The sequence below is a fragment of the Amborella trichopoda genome, chromosome 3, assembly GCF_054954075.1.
Source record: "Amborella trichopoda isolate Santa Cruz 75 chromosome 3, AtrichopodaSantaCruz75HAP2 v2.0, whole genome shotgun sequence".
Lineage (NCBI taxonomy): Eukaryota > Viridiplantae > Streptophyta > Magnoliopsida > Amborellales > Amborellaceae > Amborella > Amborella trichopoda.
Genome location: NC_142338.1, coordinates 10,344,754 through 10,364,739, shown reverse-complemented (window position 1 = coordinate 10,364,739; position 19,986 = coordinate 10,344,754). Strand labels below are relative to the sequence as shown.

Below are 19,986 nucleotides of genomic sequence, written 5' to 3'. Positions count from 1 at the left end.
GGGCTATTTTTAAAATTTTCTAAAAAAGTTGGGAAAATATAAAAGTGAGTATTCATGATCAAAACAATTTTTAATATTTACCATATTGTAAAGAATATTTAAAAATGCTGTACAAATCAAATTCTTTATTTTTGAGAATTTACATACATTTCAAAAAAAAATTAAAATACCGGTTGATCACCCTAACGCCCAAAACCAGAACCGGTCTAACTGCTCGATTAGTGGTTAGATCGGGTGATTTTGCGAACAATGGTAATGAGTAACACTTTGTTTGTCTAAGCTAAAAAATTGGAGCAACACAAACAAGATTTTGAACACGCTATTTTTGTTCATGACAAAAAAGAAAAAAAAAACAAATTATCAGCACCACAATTTATCAAATAGGGTTTCTAGTTTTCACAGCACCAATTTTCACCTTCATCTTAGAATTTAGGAAAGTTTGCCATGGAAGTTATCAACTGCTACCTAGATGACATGTGATACCAGACTTGCCTACCAAATTCATGATGTTGGAGGGTCGCAAAAATTTACTTCATCACTACTCATCATAAAGATGGATGATAAGTGGCTCTCAGAACCGATTGGTTAATTGAGATAACAAGATAACTTTTTTAGTTACCACGTTTTCCCTTATTTGGGAACAAGGAAGAGCGTGGAAACATAAAGTCCCGCATTTCTTCGCATTACTACGCTTCTTGACAATTTTGGGGAGAACTGCAGCGGCCATTTCTCAGGAGAAGGGGAGAAAGCAAGAGCACCCCCCACCTAAAATTATTATTATAACCTCACGTTCTCTTCCACTCTCACGTCCTCTTTCCCCAACCCCTTTCCTAAGACTTTTTTGGTTTTCACAATCAGATTATCAAAACAAAGGTTTTCAGCTTCCAAGCACAAGTTTTCTACTTCTATCTTTTTCTCATACTTCCAGTTTCTCATAATTGAGATAAAAAGGGATCCTTAATTCTATAGATGTTGTAAGTGACATTCTAACCTTTAAGGAGAGAGAGATGATCTTGAAAATTAAGTGGAGATAGATATTCAAACTTATTATAGAATAGAAAAAGATAGAGATTGCAATATCATGTATATTCAAACCTATCCTACTTGCCAAATTCATTTCTCTCTTTTTCTCTCTAAACTGCCAAGATTATCCTTTCCTATATTATTTTTTAAAATTATCAAACTTTTCCAAAAAGAAGAGGGAGGGTGTGAGAGAGGAGTAAGAGAGAGAGCAGTGAGGGCGAGAGAGAGAGAGGAGGGTAGAGAAAAAAGAGGAGACATGAGAGAGGGGACATAGAGGGAGAAAGAAAGGAGGTGGCGTTAGATAGGGGTAGAAGAGAGACAGGAGGTAGAGAGAGGGTGTGAGAGGAGAGAAGAGGAAAAGAGAGGGGGCGTGAGAGAGGAGGGAAAAGAGATTATAGGGGGAAGAGAGAGAGGGTCTGGAGATATAGAAATTGATTTGAGAAAAGAGAATTTTGTAGCTCTTCACAATCTCTTACACTGCTTTTGTTTTTTATATAATTAAATAATAATAATTTATAATTACTTTTTGGTTATTTAATAAAATATTATTTTTTAAATTTTATTTTATTAAATCAATTTTTTATTAAATTTTGCTGATGCATTATACCTATGCAGGTGTTTTTACTCTTATATAAAATCTGACAAATTTCAAATTCACTTTAAAAGGTTGCTTTGTAATTCTTGTGTTTGCTTTTTAATTATTTATCTTAGAAGTCCATATAAATCTAATTGTATCTCCTCTTAGTAGTAGTTTTTTTTTTTACCTTTGATTTAATTGATTTATTATAAAATAACAAATGTGAAGCATGACAAATTCATATTCACTTTGGCATGTTGCTTATAATTTTTTTATTTGCTATTTTTAAGCTCTTATATGAGAAGTTCACATAAATCTAATTGTTTTCCCTCTTAACATTATATTTCTTACTTTTGAAGTAAATGATTTGTAATGTTATAATCAACTTTATGTGATCCAATATATATTTGTCATTTCTTTCTTTTTTTTCAACAAAGTTCATGTATATTGTATGCTGATTTTTATCATTTTTATGTATTGTATTTGTATCATGTAGGTTGATTAGTTAAAGTAATTGAGGAGATATCCCGTTCTCTCCAAATCCAATATTTAAATAAGGTATGGTGTCCTTTTAATTTTATTATATTGATTTTATATTTTTATTTTCATATTATAAAACTAATTAAATATCTTTTGGATTTGTATTAAACTTTGTGGTGAAACATTTATGTATGTAAGCTAAACTATTTTTTCTTCTTTAGTCGATGATATTCAGTTTTTTTCTTGTCTAATATCATTAGAAATTTTATTTTATAAGGAAATTATTTAATTTCTTTTTCTTTTTACTTTCTTTGGCTTTTTCCTACATGTAAAAGGCATGCTTGGAAAGCTAAACATATTGGATTTTTTTTTGTAGATATGTGTCTGAATTTCATGATGAATATTTGTTGTTTTAAGTACATATTTGTAACTTTTTCCTTTTTTTAAGTCAAATATTAGCTTACCAATGACTGACTATTGTTAATGATAGTTTTACTTTCCATTCTATTTTTTGAAGTTTTTAATTTTAAATAATAAATAAAAATTACATATGATTTTTTAATATTTAAAATTCTTAAAATTCCTAAAATTAGTTATTATGTTTTAAATATTTTCATTATGAAAATTATAACAAATATTTGTTATATAATTATTGAATGAATTAGTTTTTGAGATTCTTTGTTTTGTGGACTATTTTTTCTTTTCGATATGCCAATAAAATTTGATGTCGTAACTTTTATATGATATTACGTAAATATCCATTATACTTTTTGTTATTACGAAAAATACCTGAAACTTTCTATTATAATCAGATGTCAGTTTTTTCAACTTCATAACACTTTTTTAAAAAATAAAAATAAAAATGAAACTGCCAATTTTCGGTTTTTGAAAAACCAAATTTATTTAATTTTTGGTTTTTCAAAAACAAAAAAATAGGTAGTTTCATCTTTTTTTTTAAAAAAAAAGTGTTATGAAGTTGAAAAAATGGACATAAAATAACGGGAAATATAACTTATATTTACGTAATTTTCCCATGTTTTTTTTATGTGAACGTTGAGTGTTCCATGAAATAAAGAGTTTGACTCTCTTTTGGGCTACTTTAAGATCTAAGGATAGACATGCTTGTTATTTTCTATAAATTCTTTTACTCTAATTTTTATTTAATACTTCTAAATTTTTATTTTTATTTTTTAGATGAGTCTATAACTGCCAAAAAAAATAATATCACTTTGAAACAATTCCATTATCTTAGTTTTATATTTTAATAGTTTATGTTTTTTTATCAATGATTTATAATTTTAAGTAAAAAATTTTATGCTTTACAAATAGTTTAACTAAATTTCAAACTAAATTATCAGTTTTCAAATATTTTAAATTATATCATTTTGTACTTTTCATTTTTTCGTTATTTCAACTTTTCAATGGTTTTTTAAATTGTATTATGATTGATTTAAGAGATTTTCAAGTGTTATGAATGCTTAGTATTGTATTTTACCCATGTATGCTTTATTTTGGTGGGTGTTTGCATTATCTATTTGATTTCGCTAAATTTCTATATGTGTCCTAAGTACAAAAAGCATATGAGGCAAGAGACGGGTCTTATTTATGTGATCATTTAATTTTTTTTTATGAAAAATATCTCCATAGACCATGTTTTTAAGTTTCATTTTTTCGTAAACCCAAGGTTTCAAAACCGATCTAGCTATATAAAGATTCTATTTATTATATCTTCAAACCCCCTAGATCAATTTTATTTTATTTTTTAACCCAAACAAATCTACAAAAATATCTTTTTAAACCCCTCTCTTCATGTTTTTCTCTTTCTCTCTCCAATCTCCCAAACGTCTCTCTCTATTTCTCAACTCCCTCTCCCTCCCTTGTGTCTGCTCCCTGTTCCTCAACTTTCTCTCCCCTCGTGAGAGAAGCACGTGAAGATAGAGAAAAAAAAGAAAAAACTAGTTTTTTAAGTGATATTTTTTTCAAATTTGTTTGAGTTGAGTAGACTTAGTTTAGAAAGTTCGAAAATATAAAAAATGAAATCTTTATGTTATAAGATAGGTTTGAAAAGTTTGAGTCTACAAATAAATAAAATTTAAAAATTGAGTCTACAAAAGTATTGTCGATTTTTTTTACATATAATGCACATAATACCACTAGTTTATAGAAAAACAGTTACCAAACAGGGCCTCCGAGTGCACCAAGTACCATCTCCCCTTCACCAAATGCACCAATTGGGATCACATTTTAGTTAGATGAGAGAGGAGATGTCTTCAATGCTGAAGCAAAAAGCTGACCCACACTTTCTACGGCGATACGATCGAGATTAAAAAACAATTCATTTTTGGGTAGAGAAAGACAAGGTGCTTCATGCTGTACTTTGAGCTCTAAAATGATATTTTGAAGTAAAAGAACAACAAAATTTGGAATTTTGAGTTTCTAAATTGTATTGTAACCATAAAAAAAATAGATTTCAAGTTTTTTTTTTTTTTTTTGGAGAAAAGTTTATTTAGAGCTTAGGTTCTAAACACTCAAATTAGAGCTTACCTAAAAAATTTCATTAAAAGAGGTTGTTTTGATGCCCATATATCCTGAAGTTGATCATGTCGATATCAAGATGCATGGACTTGAGAAAAAAAAAGATTTCAAGTTTTAGAAGTAGTGCATCTTTGAATCATCAATTTTTAAGTTATCTAAGTTTTTGTAGATAGCTTCAAATTTTATAATTAAAAATAAAAATATATTTTAAAGCTGGTTAAAAAATTTCAATATTGTAAGAACATTTCTCCGCACTATTTAGAAATGAGTTCTAATTTGATCGTTTAGAGCCTCCGCTCTTTACAAACTACACTCTTTTTCTTGTGGTTTATTTTTCTTAAAAAAGGGTCCCATTCCAGGATATAGGGCCTACGTAACAAAATTTGGTGGCCTAGGCTAGGGCAACACCTCGAGACGAGGTATTTTATGTGAGGGAGAGAACAGAGGAAATGATCCCGCGGGAGCACAGGATCACTCGACAAAAGGATCCAAAAAGACGAAAAAAGGTCGGAGAAAGAAACTGAGGGTGTATAATGCCCCCATTTCCTTCGTTTCCGGGGTATCGACCGTCTTTCGGCCGCTTTTTCACTCCTCGGCTTCTCTCTTATTCCCCTTGCTGTCTCTGCTGTGGTCGTTTGTGGGAAATGGCGGAGAAGCCCAAAGCAGCGGGAGGCGTTTGGACAACCGTCAAACCCTTCGTCAATGGCGGTGGAGCTGGTATGCTTGCTACCTGCGTCATCCAGCCCATCGACATGATCAAGGTTCGCTCTTCTCTCTCTCTCTCTTCTGCTGAAGTGCTGATCCTTTCATCTGATCTCTTCTGCTATCTTTACTCTCTCTTCAAAGGCCATTTTCAATCTCTGTCAAGGTCTTGCAGATTTGGGATCGGGTATTTTCTGAGATTATTGTTGCTCCCTTTGACTTCTGGGATTGTTCGGTTATTTGGTTGAGAGAGAGAGAGAGTCATTAGGTCTAGATGGAGATTTGTGTATCAGTTGAATATATCCTTGGATTTTTGCAGGTGAGAATTCAGCTAGGGCAGGGATCTGGCACGCATGTTGCAAAAACTATGCTCCGAGAAGAGGGCCTGGGTGCTTTTTACAAGGTTTTTCCCCAAACTGTTAAATCCATCCCATGCTTTCTTTATCCTCATTGCAAATATAGGTCATTCGTTTACTTGTTTATAGTCATATAGCTAGCCATCTGAACTTCTCTTTCTCCACAATAATGGGCTATTTCTTATTCTATTTATGTTTGGCACTGTGGCTTTCGTGGATCTGAATATGAATGTAACTATTGGGACTTGTGGGGATCTGATTGTGATCTATGTATACGGAGGAGATTATTTTTCTGAGAATCGGTTAACTTCATAAAAGTAGGAAAATTAAGTACTATTTAAGATCTTGATATTCTGGAATTGAGATGTATATTATGTTCTAAATTGGTGCTCGAGACAAATAATATCAATTTTTCATTGTAGCGAGGTTCATTTGTCAATGTGGCGATGTTACAAGTCACAAGTGTCAAGGTTATATGTATTATGGCTATGCATATAGCATGTTAAAGTGGTATTTATCTGACCTGGTTCAATGCATGGGGTTGTGCCTCTCTCTCTATCTCTTTGTGTGTCTCTCTCTTTTACTGTGATTGCTTAACATAGGTTGCCATCAGGTGAGATTTGTTCTCGGTGAATGTATTGAACTTTGACAGTTGTTGCCAATTTTTCTGCCAAATAATGAAGATATGAATGTGTCATATGTTGCTTTTACAAAACTGTAAAACCTCTTAACAGCATCACAATTTCTTCTCATGGGTAAGTAGTCACTCGTGTGGTTGTGTCAAGCTGCATGATGGACCCAAGGGATTAGCCGAAGTTTTCCTTTGTTCTAATGCATATTTAATGGGAAACTTTTTTATGGATTTGGGGAATAAGTTGAAAAAAATTACTAAAAACATATTGTTGTTGACCACAAGGAAAAAGTGCATTTCACTATTGAAGTTCATGGTATAGGAGTTTGGTGCTTCATTCTTTATATCATTGACAGGGTTAGGAGCTGTCTCTAATTCAAGAACTTTATGTTCATGCAAATTGACGAGGAAAATCCCATTTTGTGGTGCCTTTTAGTGAGCTTAGAGCATTAGGGTACCTTTGTAGTGAGGATAGAGCATTCTTTTATAAGGAGTAAAACTATATTATTTTTTATGATAAAGTAACATTTTGTATTGCTTTTAAAGAGATTTACATCTTTTGGGTTGTAGTAGCTAGCTGCTGTGCGTTCCCCACATAGTCAAAAAAGAAAAAACACCGAATATGCACAAAAGAGAGGCAATAAAAAAAAAGCAAAATACAAGAAAGTTCTATTTAGGGATGATGTATGTTTACTGCAAAATGGATGCCCTTACATAGCCAGGGTGTTGGTGGCCTTAGTTGTCTCGAGCCAGGAATGCTTATAGATCTGAATGTTGCTGGAAATTGTGAAGATTTGGTTGAATCTCTGTTCTAGGTGCCAAGGGCATGGGGCCTTTCTTGAAGGCCATCTAATAACATTAGAAGGGTGACCTTTCATTATATTATTTAATCACTTATTTAATACAATTTGTGTAATTAGAACTTGGGCTCACTATATTATGTGTTTGGTTAGTATATGAGGAAACCATATGTCGTGGAAGTATGCTTGTCTTATTTAACTTCCCTAGGTTAGAAGATTTCAACAATACTTCTATGATATTTTTAAGTGTAGCCAACTATCATTTGTTTAGACAAAAGGCATGCTTCATGAATTGGATGAATAGATGAGGCCACTTTATGATGTTATATGCTGGTTTGAAGTGGACCATATTCTTTACAGATTACTTCATTTCTAAACGAATTGGTGAAAACTGAGTCAATATGCTAGATTGCCTAGCTTTAACTGATGCATTCGATCACATGGGTTCCATTGTGGGTACAATGCTTTATGCATTTGGGTTTATTTTGAATATTATCTCTATTAGTCTCAGATGAATCAAAGTCCAATATGTTCTGAATCTCAAACCAACAGAAATGGTGATCTCTTTGTTGTAATTGAGATAGATGAATTGTTTTGACTGAAGCAATAGTGTCGTATATATGGCTGGACCAGACTAGGTAGGGGTGGCAACGGGTCGGGTCTGGCTGGCCCCGGACCCGAATAGTATTCAGGCCTAAAATTTGGACCCATACCCGGATCTGTCAGGTCCCAGGTCTACCCATCGCATCCCGGGTCTGGTCAGATCCATTGCAACCCCGTGACTATGAGATTTTCTTTTTTTGCCCTTTTTTTTTACTATCATACACCCTATGACTATGAGTTTCTTTTTTGTTTGCCAATAATACTGTAATGTTGTGAATATTGTGACAATATGAACACCTGGCGCACGCCTAAAGATATATGATTGCCATCATATACCCTATGACTATATGTACTGGTCGGGTCCAAAATTTGGACCCATACCCAGACCCGAGGTCGGGTCTACGCGTCGGGTCCCAGGTCTGGTCGGGTCCATTGCCACGCCCAATGTGTAGGGTTTTCCATCTCTGACCCACCTAATAACATTGGGGAGCTTATTTATCAGTTTATGCTCGTTGATCTCAAAGTCATAGAGCCTTTAGATAAGAATGAATTGGATGGGCAGTGGGATAGTGGCGACAGCCCAAACAAGAGGGATTATTGTTGTGAATGATGTGTAAATCTACCTATGGCCGATTGAGGGGTTTGGATAGAAAGATATCATGTGAGTTAACTTGGGCTAGCATCAGGATGGCTTTTTTATTTAGGATTTTATCGGAGGACATAAAGGGTTCATAGAAAATGTTAGTACATTAGACCTCATGTGGACATCTGAACTTGAAATTTAATGGTAACGGTTCCCAAAAACAAAAACTTAAACTTGGACTGGAGTTTAATGCTTTGTTTGTCATGATGGGTTATCTGGAATTATTTAAGATTTGTATCAAAATGCTACACTACTTCCTTATAGAGGGTATATTTCTTCTTTTTGTGGGTAGGCAACTGAGGTTTGGTTTCTTCTGCCTCCTTTGTATTGATTAGCTAAAGAAATATTTACAATAAGAGCATGGCCATAGTCAAATTTGTTGGATACAGGAAATGAAAGGAAGTAGTACAATTTTCTGCCCCCTTGTAGCAAACAATTTACTTGGTTTCACAATTCTCTCTTTTCATCACGAGTTGGCCTAGTACAAAGGAACATTTTAAGGGAGGTCATAGTGGGGAGATATAGTTTGAGAGCATGTCTTGTCCACATCACCTTCGTGGTTTCCTTAAAATGCACTGTCAAACAATTTCTGGGTGTGTAGTGCATTGTTTTGTTGCTACTGCAGTGATGCTACAGGCTAGGTAGTCTCTGAGGGTTTTGCCCACTGCAATGGTGCTACACGCTGTGCTGTCCATGTTGTGTCTTCAGTGAGTCCTTGAGATTTTGATTTTGGGGAGCTACTTTGACCTTTAATATAAGATATGTGTTTTTCTCTTTTACTTTTGGAGGGGTCGACTTATGAGTATTGTAAATCTAAATTTATTTTTGGGTTATTCTGTGGCATGTGAGTGGCTAAAGCCACCTATTGAACCTCCAATGAGAAGGCTATATCTATGTTAACTTCTTGGTGGGCAATGATGTTGTTGTTTTGTATTGACCTTATTCGGAATTTGGGTCATTGCTCGCCCTGATGTCTTCTCTTTCTACAATCAAGATGGCTGAAATGTGGGATGGGTCTGTTCTGCCCTCCAAAATCTCTACTTTCTTGGAGAGTAATATTTTGGCAAAATTTTCCCAAAATTTCGTGCTCTAATGACCTGTTCTTTCTACCTACACATCTTGATCTTTGTCATTATGATTCCAGCCATGTTGTAGAGCGTTATGGTGCTTGACGCTCTTTGTCTCGTCTCTCTTCCTCTTCTTCTTGTTTATCTAAAACTTCATATCTTGAACCCTAAGTTTTCTGATGGCTGGAAAAGAAGTAACAGAAACAGATGATTTGTAGATGTTGGAATACAGGCCACCAACACTCCAGTCATCAGGGGCGTGGAGAGAGTAATTGTGAGTGTGAGCTCAGTGATCTCACACCCGATTGGCACAGCAAGCTCCACCTTCACCGAGGCCAGGCTTAGCTGGGTGGTTTCAAACTGTTCGACAGAAGCTGGGGAAACCCATTATTGGTTGAATGGGACTCACTGAACGTGATAAATTGGGGTAAGAAAACCCCGCTTGCCCTTGAAGACTGGAACCTATCTTCAACAAAATTTTCGAGTTATGCCACTCTATTCAAGTCTCGTTTAGCCATTGATTTCAGCTGCTTATTTCACCCACCTTTACCCTTGAAGACTGGAACCTATCTTTATCACTTCGAGAGGCAGATTCAGCCGCTGATTTCTCTTGCTAAATTGGAGCCTCGAGAATCAATATTATGATGGCCCCAAGCATAAATAGGATTTTTGTACGAGCAACTTCAACACAAGAACACAATTTTTTGTACTGGCCTATCATTTAATACATTGACTCTTCAAAGAAAAAAAGAAGAAAAGGGAGTACGAGCTTCAACCTGATCTCGAAAATAGACTAGACGAACAAAGGAAAGACAGCGCTGTCCATTGAGCCTGTTTGCTAGTCAATGATCTAACCCTCTCACTGGATGTTCAAAGAGTATCCTTTAGAACTCACATCTCATTGGCTTATAAGAAGAGCAAATTTGAATCTACATCTGCCAATGGTTGATATCTAAATAGCAAAAGATAGCATGCATGTTTCAAATTCAAATTTTTCTTATAATCTGAAACCCACAAGGGCCTTCCCGTGACACATCAGACTAGCACAGGCTGCAGCTAAAGAACAGTGTAATACACCATCACAGGTGGTAGCACCACTCAGTATGCTACTCAACTTTTGACATCACATCTGTTTGGTGTGTGCTACTCCCTCAAAAATACTCAACTTTTAGCATCACAGCTATTTGGTGTGTGCGACACCCTCGAAAATTGTCTTAAAATGGTATTTTGAAGAACCAAACAAGTGAAATGGCCAAGAGAGGCTCCAAACCACATTTGCTCATGCTGTATTCATTAGAAATAAAAAAAGGAAAGGGTAAATTCTAGCACTATGACCATTGCCAGATTGACCACTTGCACTTGGCCGATTAGCTTAAGAGAGATAAATTGTGAAAACATTCCAAATATGTCCTTACTGTGATTAAGTCAGACTATTTCTACTTGCTAATTTTGTAGCGTAGAAAACTACAGATTTGCACCAATTGTAAAGCTTTCTTTATCTTATCAATAGAATGAGGCAGGTACAAAAAAACTCGTGCTGCCCAGCCCAAAACAAAGTGTTTGAGAAACTATTATACTGCCAATGTTTTGTTTCTCACATATGTGATCCCTTTTTGAAACGTAGTTACTGGAACATTACACCTGCTGACATTCTTGCTTCTCAAATTAATATTCCCATGGAAATTCCTCACTGAAAATCATCTATTTGCCCATTCTTGTTCCAATGAAAGCATAGTTATAAAAGAAATAGACATAGATTGGCTGCTCTGACCAGTAAGAATGAGTACAAGGCCCAGAAATGGTCCTCTCTATCCTTAAACCAAAAGTAGTCAAATGGATAGAAAACAGAGTGTTAGAACGAGTGTAGTGGATGACATCCTGTCAGACCACTTTGACATTGTTATCAAAAGTTAAGTACGAGAGCTTTTTGGTTGCGGTACTAATTCTGGTTTTCATGGTGTATGATACATTTGTTCAATGGAATGGCATAGTGAAACTTAAAAGCTCATGCAGGGATATAATGAAGGGATAAGGGAAGTGGAGATCGGGTGGTTTAAGGAGGAATATGGGATCAGTGGGGAGGTCAGAATATGGATCAGGGATATAATGAAGGGATAAGGGAAGTGGAGATCGGGTGATATTAAACATGTCACAGTTTAGCATGTTATGTTTTGAGCTCCTTATTCTTAAGTTAGGATTTCGATTGTCTTAATCGTAATCCCGATTTATATTCCTAGGAGATTAACTGATCTATGAGGAATTGTAGAGTTCCTGTCATGATGCAAGCATGAACCTGTTAAAAGAATGCTGAGGAATTTCGATCCTGCTAATCCCAGCAACATCATTTTGTTACATATGAACTTGGAACACTTGTGATTGATGCCCAAGGATATTCAAGAGAATCACATGTTGTAAATGTGCAAGTCTTAGTATGCCTAGGAGCTTTTGCTTAGCCTTAGTTTGGATGCTCCAATAACTTTGTTGCTTGGACACATGAGAATTTGTGTTTTGACTTGGATTTGAAAAATCCCACTCACCTACCTATAATTCTATAATGACACATCTGTAGATTGCATATGTTTCTACATGTATTTATATATAAGATTAACTCGTGGCCTTTTAATTAATAACAAATTAAATTAAAAAAATAAGACATGCAGGTCCAGTCGAAGACCAACATGTTCAAATGGTATGGCATTTGCTTCCATGCATGTCTTGTTCGTCCAATCCATGGAGACAGAGCTGATATGCTGTGTCTGCAAATTCAAAAAGAATGAAATTTCCAGACATGCATGATGATTTCCTGTGTTTGGTGTAGACTCACGTATCTAGTGTGCGTTGTTGTGCCGGATTCTCCTAAATGCATGCGACACAAGTGTCATTGTTGCATTGTCCCATAAATACATTCATGAAGGAGATAATTCATGAATATAACATATATCTATATATATATATATATATATATATATATATATATATATATATATAATTTTTTTTTTTCATGGGGAACATCTTGCTGTATTTTTAAAATAAGATGGGGAGAGAAAAATCAGCCTTACTCATATGCATATTTGGAGCAAACCAAACATTGGTCGTCGTTATTCATGTATTACTGGATTGTTCATGACATAATGGTATGTCCTAACTGGACATTGGTTTGCCTACCTACATGTTATCAGTGTGTGTCGGGAAGGAGCCCGTCTAAGGAAGTCGAAATTGTAAGTTCTGGACCTGTATATTCCTTGATGGTAGTAGGCCCTGAAGGTTTAGTACATAGGCTTTTTTTTTTTTTTAATTAAGCAACGTCTTACATGTCTCGATGGTTACTATTTTGTTATTCTTTTGGCAGGATACTACATTGTGACTTTTCTGTCTTATTTTGTGCATTCATTATCTCTTCATCTGTTTGATAACTCTGATAATAAGATATTTGTGACCAGGGGCTATCAGCAGGACTACTAAGACAAGCTACCTACACGACAGCACGTCTTGGTTCTTTCAGGTAAGCATGTCCATGTGCTTGAAATGCAATATTATCGAAGTGTCCTGGTTTCAGGATGAGGCTTGGTAATCTGGATTTTGTTATACATTTCATGACATTGTAGTTATATCTACTTTGAACAATGATTTCATACAACGGTTACATCATAATATAATGCAACAACCTTCAAAAACGATGTTATGGCCATTTGCTTGATCCAAATTTTGAAATATACACTCTTTTCATTTTAATGAACAATCACAAAAAAAGAAAAAATTGAAAACACAACCTAGAAAGTATTTTTTTAGCCCAATTAACATAGGCCGTTCATTTTGGTGAGATACTTAGATCTAGGCCTTAGAAGGAATTTTTTGATTTCCAATCTTTTTGGATGACTTTATTATCATTAGATGAACAATGTTAAAAAAGAAAAAAATGATTTTGAGTTTATAAAAGCTAAGATCTTGAAATTCACCAAATGAATGGCCGAGATTCGTTTTCGGAAGGGACTCATTTTGACCATATCTAGGATTCAAATTGAACTTTTTTTTTGGGATTGATAATTGAGATGAAGAGTGTGTGTGCCAAATTTTAGGTCCTACAAATAACACAAACATGGTTTTCTAGAAGTGTCGTTGGATTAATATTATGATGCAACCGTTGCATGAAATCATTGCTCATCTACTTTACGTGACTTTCTTGTGGGCATTATTATGTGTTAAGATAGGGGCTTGTACATTATATCTATACTTGAGTTGTAGATGTGGGTGTCAGCTTCGTTTACTAATTGAGGTGTGGTCTCAATTGCACTCACAGCACTTCCATTGCTGTAAAACATGATGTCTAATCTATCAGATGCGAACATTTGTTTTTTTGCAATAAAGGTGCTGGGGTTTTAAAGGTGTGTATGTGGTGTGATGCTGTGACCGCCCTAATGAACAGGGTTGAATTGTGTATACTTTTGGATATCAATGCTTACCTTCACGCATGGGTTTTGATATATAAAATAAGATCTAGATCATTCATTTGGTGCTTTCTTCTGTAAGTTTTGCTCATGCAGGGTTCTTGAGATTATTGGTGTTTGAAACACATGCGAGGCATGGAAATCAAGCAATAAAAAAAATGAATTTCTTTCACCAACCATTATCTGTTTCTGAAACATAAACAAACGCACCAATTCATAAGTAACTCGATTGATTATGGAATAATTAATACCCCTGCAAACCCCCGCCCAAAAAAGAAAGAGAACAAAAAAAAACAAGAAGAAAAAACTATCTATTCAATATGCTGCATAGAGATCTATACTATTACATTGGAGAGAACAATGTGCTTCCTTGTAAGAAAGCTATATTTTCAGATAATTATCATTCCTTTTACTGAGCTTTCATTTCAAACTGGAAACTAACATTTCTTTTCCATTCCATTGGCATTTGTGTGAGTACATGCATGCAGACTATACTTGCACATGAAGTCATGAGCTGTCCTAGCTGGCTTCCAATAGGGGTGCAGCTTAGGTTTTTGCTCTATTGTATAACAACTGACTAGGTATGGTTATATCACGTAATTGTGATTGGCATGGGTTGAATTCTGAACAAAACATGACTTATGGCTTATAGTTGTGATATTTATCCTCAGATGCATAATCCTCTCATCCTCTATATGCGATGATGTAGAACAGCCGCCAGGGGGAAGGAATGGTTTAGACCTTTCAGTTATATGTGATGAAATTTGGTCTGCCTATTAATGGGTAGTTTTGTAGTTTATAAGATATGAGTAAAGATCATGTAGGTTGATTTTTTGTTTGACTAGTTTTTTCTTTTTGTATGATAGTTCAGTGGGGTTTCATTTACACATTTGCTTATTTTTATGTTTTATTTGATAAGTGCCTTTCTGCTTGGTTTTCATCCTTGAATGACATGTATTTCCAAGTTTCTATTAACAATACTTTTTGCTTTTGTATTTAGAATATTGACGAACAAAGCAGTTGCCGCTAATGATGGAAAACCTTTACCTCTTTATCAGAAGGCTCTTTGTGGACTAACCGCCGGAGCAATTGGAGCTTGTGTTGGTAGTCCAGCTGATTTAGCTCTGATACGTATGCAAGCTGATGCGACTTTACCTGTGGCACAACGTCGGAACTATAAAAATGCATTCCATGCACTCTTCCGCATTGTTTCTGACGAAGGGGTTTTAGCTCTTTGGAAAGGAGCTGGTCCCACCGTTGTGAGAGCTATGGCACTAAACATGGGCATGCTTGCCTCTTATGATCAAAGTGTTGAATTTTTCAAGGACTCACTTGGATTTAGCGAAGCTAGTACAGTAATTGGTATGACTTTGGCCCTGTTTGGATGTACTAGTTAGCACTGATAACTCACTGGTTCAATAAACTTGATCCTGATGATAAATTATTTGTTGTTTAGCAGTGTCCATCATAAAGTAATCTGAGATAAACTTCTAGGTAGTTCTACATTCAGGTTTATCTTTTTACAGAACTGTTTTCACATTATTCAAAGTAACTTGCTGAAAATAATATTCTTTTTTGCCAGGAATAGCTAAAAATAGCTGAAAGTCACTGAAAAAGATAAAAGTTAAAATAATATTATACATAATACAAGATACATACCAAACAACTAACAAAATATTATTATCATAATATATTAATTTGAACACTTATCCTGAATTTCTTCACGAGTAATATTATGAGCTTTCTTTCATTTAAGAAGAAATTTTCTTGCGGATTACATACTTAGCTATCCATCCAAAAAATGTTCTTGAGGATCACCTCCAATGGACTAGTGAAATTTGCTACTAATTTTAGCTTTTCTATGTTCTATTTGTCTTTGAAGATAGTATGAAATATGAGTTACTCCATTTTCTTATATTGAGTTGTTCTATTTTTGTTCATGTTTGGGGCTAATTTAATAGAGCTACATAAATCATTTGTCCCTTTGGTAGCTGCATTAGGCGTACTTGAAGTCTGGTTCACATTAACTTGCTATGCTGCATAACATCAGAATTGGTGACTTAGGTATCATCGTTGCTCCTTTCAAAGTGTAAATACTAGCATGAGGCGCATTAGGATGTTCCAATTAAGGCATTGGTCTGACCACACTTGTGTTGGTGAACTGTGAATTAAGTCTCTTGTGATCTCCTCCTTCTAAGCAGGAGCTCTAGGTCTGGGAAACAGAATTTCACAATGGAAGCTAGTTTTTCCTGGGTTGCTGGAATTTGATAGTATTGGATTTATGTATCGTACAGAGATTCATTAATTTCTTCCTTTTCCCTTTTTGTTTATTTAATTTTGTGCTCTGTTTATTGTCCTTGAGATTCGATTCTTTTTATTATTCCATTGGAATTAAGCAGGTTCTGGCTGTTTGCCTCACATCTTGAGGGAATTTGCTATGCAATTAGCTTCTTTTAAGTTTGCATCTTCCCCTTCCCTCTCTTGAAAATCTCCAGTGTAATGTTTGCTAATCTCAGGAGGTAATTTATATCTCCTCAACACCCCCCTTTTGTGCTACCCCACCTTCTCCTCTTCGTTATTGCTGATGTACGTGGGCAGTATGAAGCCATGGTATTCTAGTTGGGTGTATTCTTGGAGATTGGATTTAAATTTCTATCCATTCTCAAGATTTACATGGCCTTAGATTAATTGCTAAAAGGCTCTGTGAAGCTTGTCCCAGGTGGATGGTAAAGGAAGACTAGGTTTCATACAGCATAAGTTTTCACCTGTCTAATGCAAGTGGGATTTGCAGTTCCAATGTGGTCTGCCCCTTGTAAGTTTGCTTGCAAGGGCAGTTACAGGAAATTATGTGCTTAACAGAAAAATAGAAGAGATGGTAACACTTGGCTTTTGAAAAAAAAAAAGGGCCACTGGCCTGGTAGCCATAAGCCTTGTAGAGACTGCTACAAAGTTTTATGCAGCCTGATATGGATCGACACTGTAATTGGCAAGGCTTTGAAGTTGCATTTGTTAGATCTTCTCTCTTACTCCATTCACTGAATTGCATAGCTGATCTGCCTTAGCTGCCCCAGACTGCTTGATTGCATCCATTTACACTGTTAATGGCGTCAATTTTTGCTGTTTTCTGCTAATTATGTATTATGATAGTGGGTCCTGTACCTAACTATGTAACTTGGTATATTTACTCGAAAGATGAGTCTCATTGTATATATTGGGATAGCTGCTTTTTAGACTTCAAAGGCTGTTCATACACTTCATTACTCAGTGAGGAGGGAGCGTTGTTACTCGGTGAAATCTTTTTGGGACTTAATAATGTTCTCTGTCATCAAAGAACCTCAGATGAGTATTTTGACTATTTGGAATTTTATCTGATACAAAAATAGCAAACTAGTTGTTTGTGTAATGTATATTCTCCAATTCCATATGTTGTTTAATTGCATGTTTTACTCAATCTCGGATTAGAGTTTCCTAATATTTTTACATGTCTTGCTTCTTATCCATTCTCCATTGTCACTAATTCAGCGCTAAATTATTTTTCCTTCTGTCCTTTTCTTCTGAGTGACCATAATCTTTTTCACCTTTGTTTGATTGATGACCGACAACCCTCCTCATTCGAATGCAGGTGCAAGTGCTGTCTCTGGTTTCTTTGCAGCTGCTTGCAGTTTGCCTTTTGATTATGTAAAAACCCAGATACAGAAAATGCAGCCAGATGCCACTGGTAAATATCCTTACACCGGTTCATTGGACTGCGCCATGAAGACTCTCAAGGCTGGTGGACCCTTCAAATTCTACACAGGATTTCCTGTGTATTGCGTTCGTATTGCCCCTCATGTCATGGTAAGAGCTTTTACCATCGTTGTGGAAGATGCAGTCTTCTACTAATATATTTGTTGTTTATAAGTTGGCTGATTGTTGACAATTGCTAGTATCTAATCATTCGCAATTGTTTAATGTGGGTTCTTTTGCAGAATTGCTATTATCTAATCATTCGCAATTGTTTAATGTGGGTTCTTTTGCAGATGACATGGATCTTTTTGAATGAAATCCAGAAACTGGAGAAGTCTGTCGGTTTGTAGACCTTGCTACCGAGAAACTCTGTACGAAGTTTGTACTTGATTTGAGCAATAATGACCTCTTGGCTCTGCGACGTGGTTGAGGCTGGTTTTGGTAATTAGATATAGTCCTCAGCCCATTTCCATTAGTGAATTTGAATGGGATTGAGAGTAGTGAAAATAATTCTCGGGTGTTTGATTGGCTTGCTGCACTTAGCAGGATTGATTAACGGGAATTATTTATTAGCAAGCGCGCAGTTTTGACAAGCTTGTTATACACAATGAACATTGCTTGATTTTTGGCGTTTGACTATGAATTGCCAATTTTCTGCAAATTGCAGAATAACTGGTTATTGATTGGGTAAATGGTGGCCTGGTGGGACTTTTGCGAGGAAAAGTATGTTGGTTATATGTCAAGTTAGTGTCGCTGTGTCACAAGTTTCTGAACCTCGACCATTAGAGAAACCGCCTGCCTGAAACCTTGCATCCATGGTGTGTATGCATTTGGTTTTGAGGATGCTTTCCGCATCTCTCTCTCTCTCTCTCTCTCTCTCTCTCTCTCTCTGCCGTCTCTCTCTTTCTCTCCCCCTCTTCCTTCTATGATGCTTTTGCAGCTTTTTCACTCTCGCGCATTTGTGCTGCCGTGAAAAAATCTATCAACTTTGTGTTTTTCTCTACGATAACATGTTCCGTTTCAAGAGTAGGATTTCAATTTAGTAAGGAATGGGTGGAAATCTCTTTATCCTAGTAATATTTGGATTTGGGAGATAGTTTGAACTAGTGAATAGATAATTCCAGAGCTGACATGGAACAGCCAAAATCAGCTTGGGACTTCCGTTTCAAGGGTAGGATTTCAATTTACTAAGGAATGGGTGGAATCTCTTTATCCTAGTAATATTTGGATTTGGGAGATGGTTTGAACTAGTGAATAGACAATTCCAGAGCTGACTCGGAACAGCCAAAATCAGCTTGGGACTGGTCGAGGGACTAGCCCGAGTTCCCCACAAAATCACGAAAGCCGAGTACCCCACAAAATTTGGCTAGTAATTAGAAGGCGCATTTATTTGTTTTCTTAAAAACATCGGAAAGTGGATTTCCAGGTCTGGAAGGTTTTTAATGGCTTCCTAATCGAAGCGTGCAAATCTGTAAGCTATTTCTTACGGATCATAGGAAAATCTTGCCTATTTTTTGAATATGCATTCATGAAATCCGCAATTTTGGGCTTTTTTACCAAAAAACTCACAATTAAAGCATCAATGAAACTATTGCCAATTTTAGGGCCATTTAGGCAGTGGATTTGCAGTTGTTTTGGGGTTGGATTTAACTACCACTTTTTGGCTGTTCTTTAGGTGGATTTTCAGGGTAGTTTCAGTTGTAGAGAAAAAGTAGTCCTGATTTTTAAAGGAAGAGGAAGATGGGTTACCTGGTCGCTTTGGAGAGAGAGGGTTTGGTGATGGTTTTTGTGGAAGGAATATCAGACCAGTAAATTGATTCGAAAGAGAGATTAGACCAGCAAATCGACTTGAGAGGGATTAGGTGATTGCTTGAGAGGGATCTGAAATCTGCAAAATGGTCTGTGCAGAGAGGTCACATGCGCAATATCGATTATGAGCTTGGAGCTGCAAATCAATGAGAGAGAGAGAATGGGGGGTAAAATGGACTTAGTTCTTTCAAAAGAAAAATTTGGCCAAGCGGGCCAAGCTGGATCATAGTTGGATTGGCTACTTGGACCCAGTGGATGACCGGTTCGACTGAACGATCTCACTTTTTAAATGTTGAATTGTTTGTCCAATGTTCAAACTGGTCTTTCACTCTCTTATAAAAAATAAAAATAAAAATAAAAATTTATATAAGTGCGAGGTTCTAAACAACTAAATTAGGGTTAGGGTGCACTTCAAATATTTCATTAGAATAAGTTATTGTGATGCCCATCCATATAACCTCAAGTTGATCATCTCGACTTCAACATCCATGGACATGAGAAAAAAATGGATTTCAAGTTTTAGAAATAGTGTGTCTTGCAATGCATTTTTGGATTGTCAATTTGCAAGATTTTCAAGTTTTCATAGATC

At 35.6% G+C, this 19,986-nt stretch overlaps 1 protein-coding gene across 1 annotated transcript; it reads left to right on the top strand.

Moving 5' to 3' along the window:
• Nucleotides 1–5,171: 5,171 nt before the first annotated feature.
• LOC18448823 (Mitochondrial substrate carrier family protein) lies at nt 5,172–18,402 on the top strand. The gene is made up of 6 exons (XM_006858878.4): nt 5,172–5,376; nt 5,637–5,720; nt 12,858–12,919; nt 14,863–15,224; nt 17,485–17,699; nt 17,882–18,402. The coding sequence occupies exons 1-6, from the start codon at nt 5,260–5,262 to the stop codon at nt 17,936–17,938; spliced, it is 897 nt and encodes a 298-aa protein (XP_006858940.3). The 5' UTR covers nt 5,172–5,259; the 3' UTR covers nt 17,939–18,402.
• Nucleotides 18,403–19,986: the final 1,584 nt, after the last annotated feature.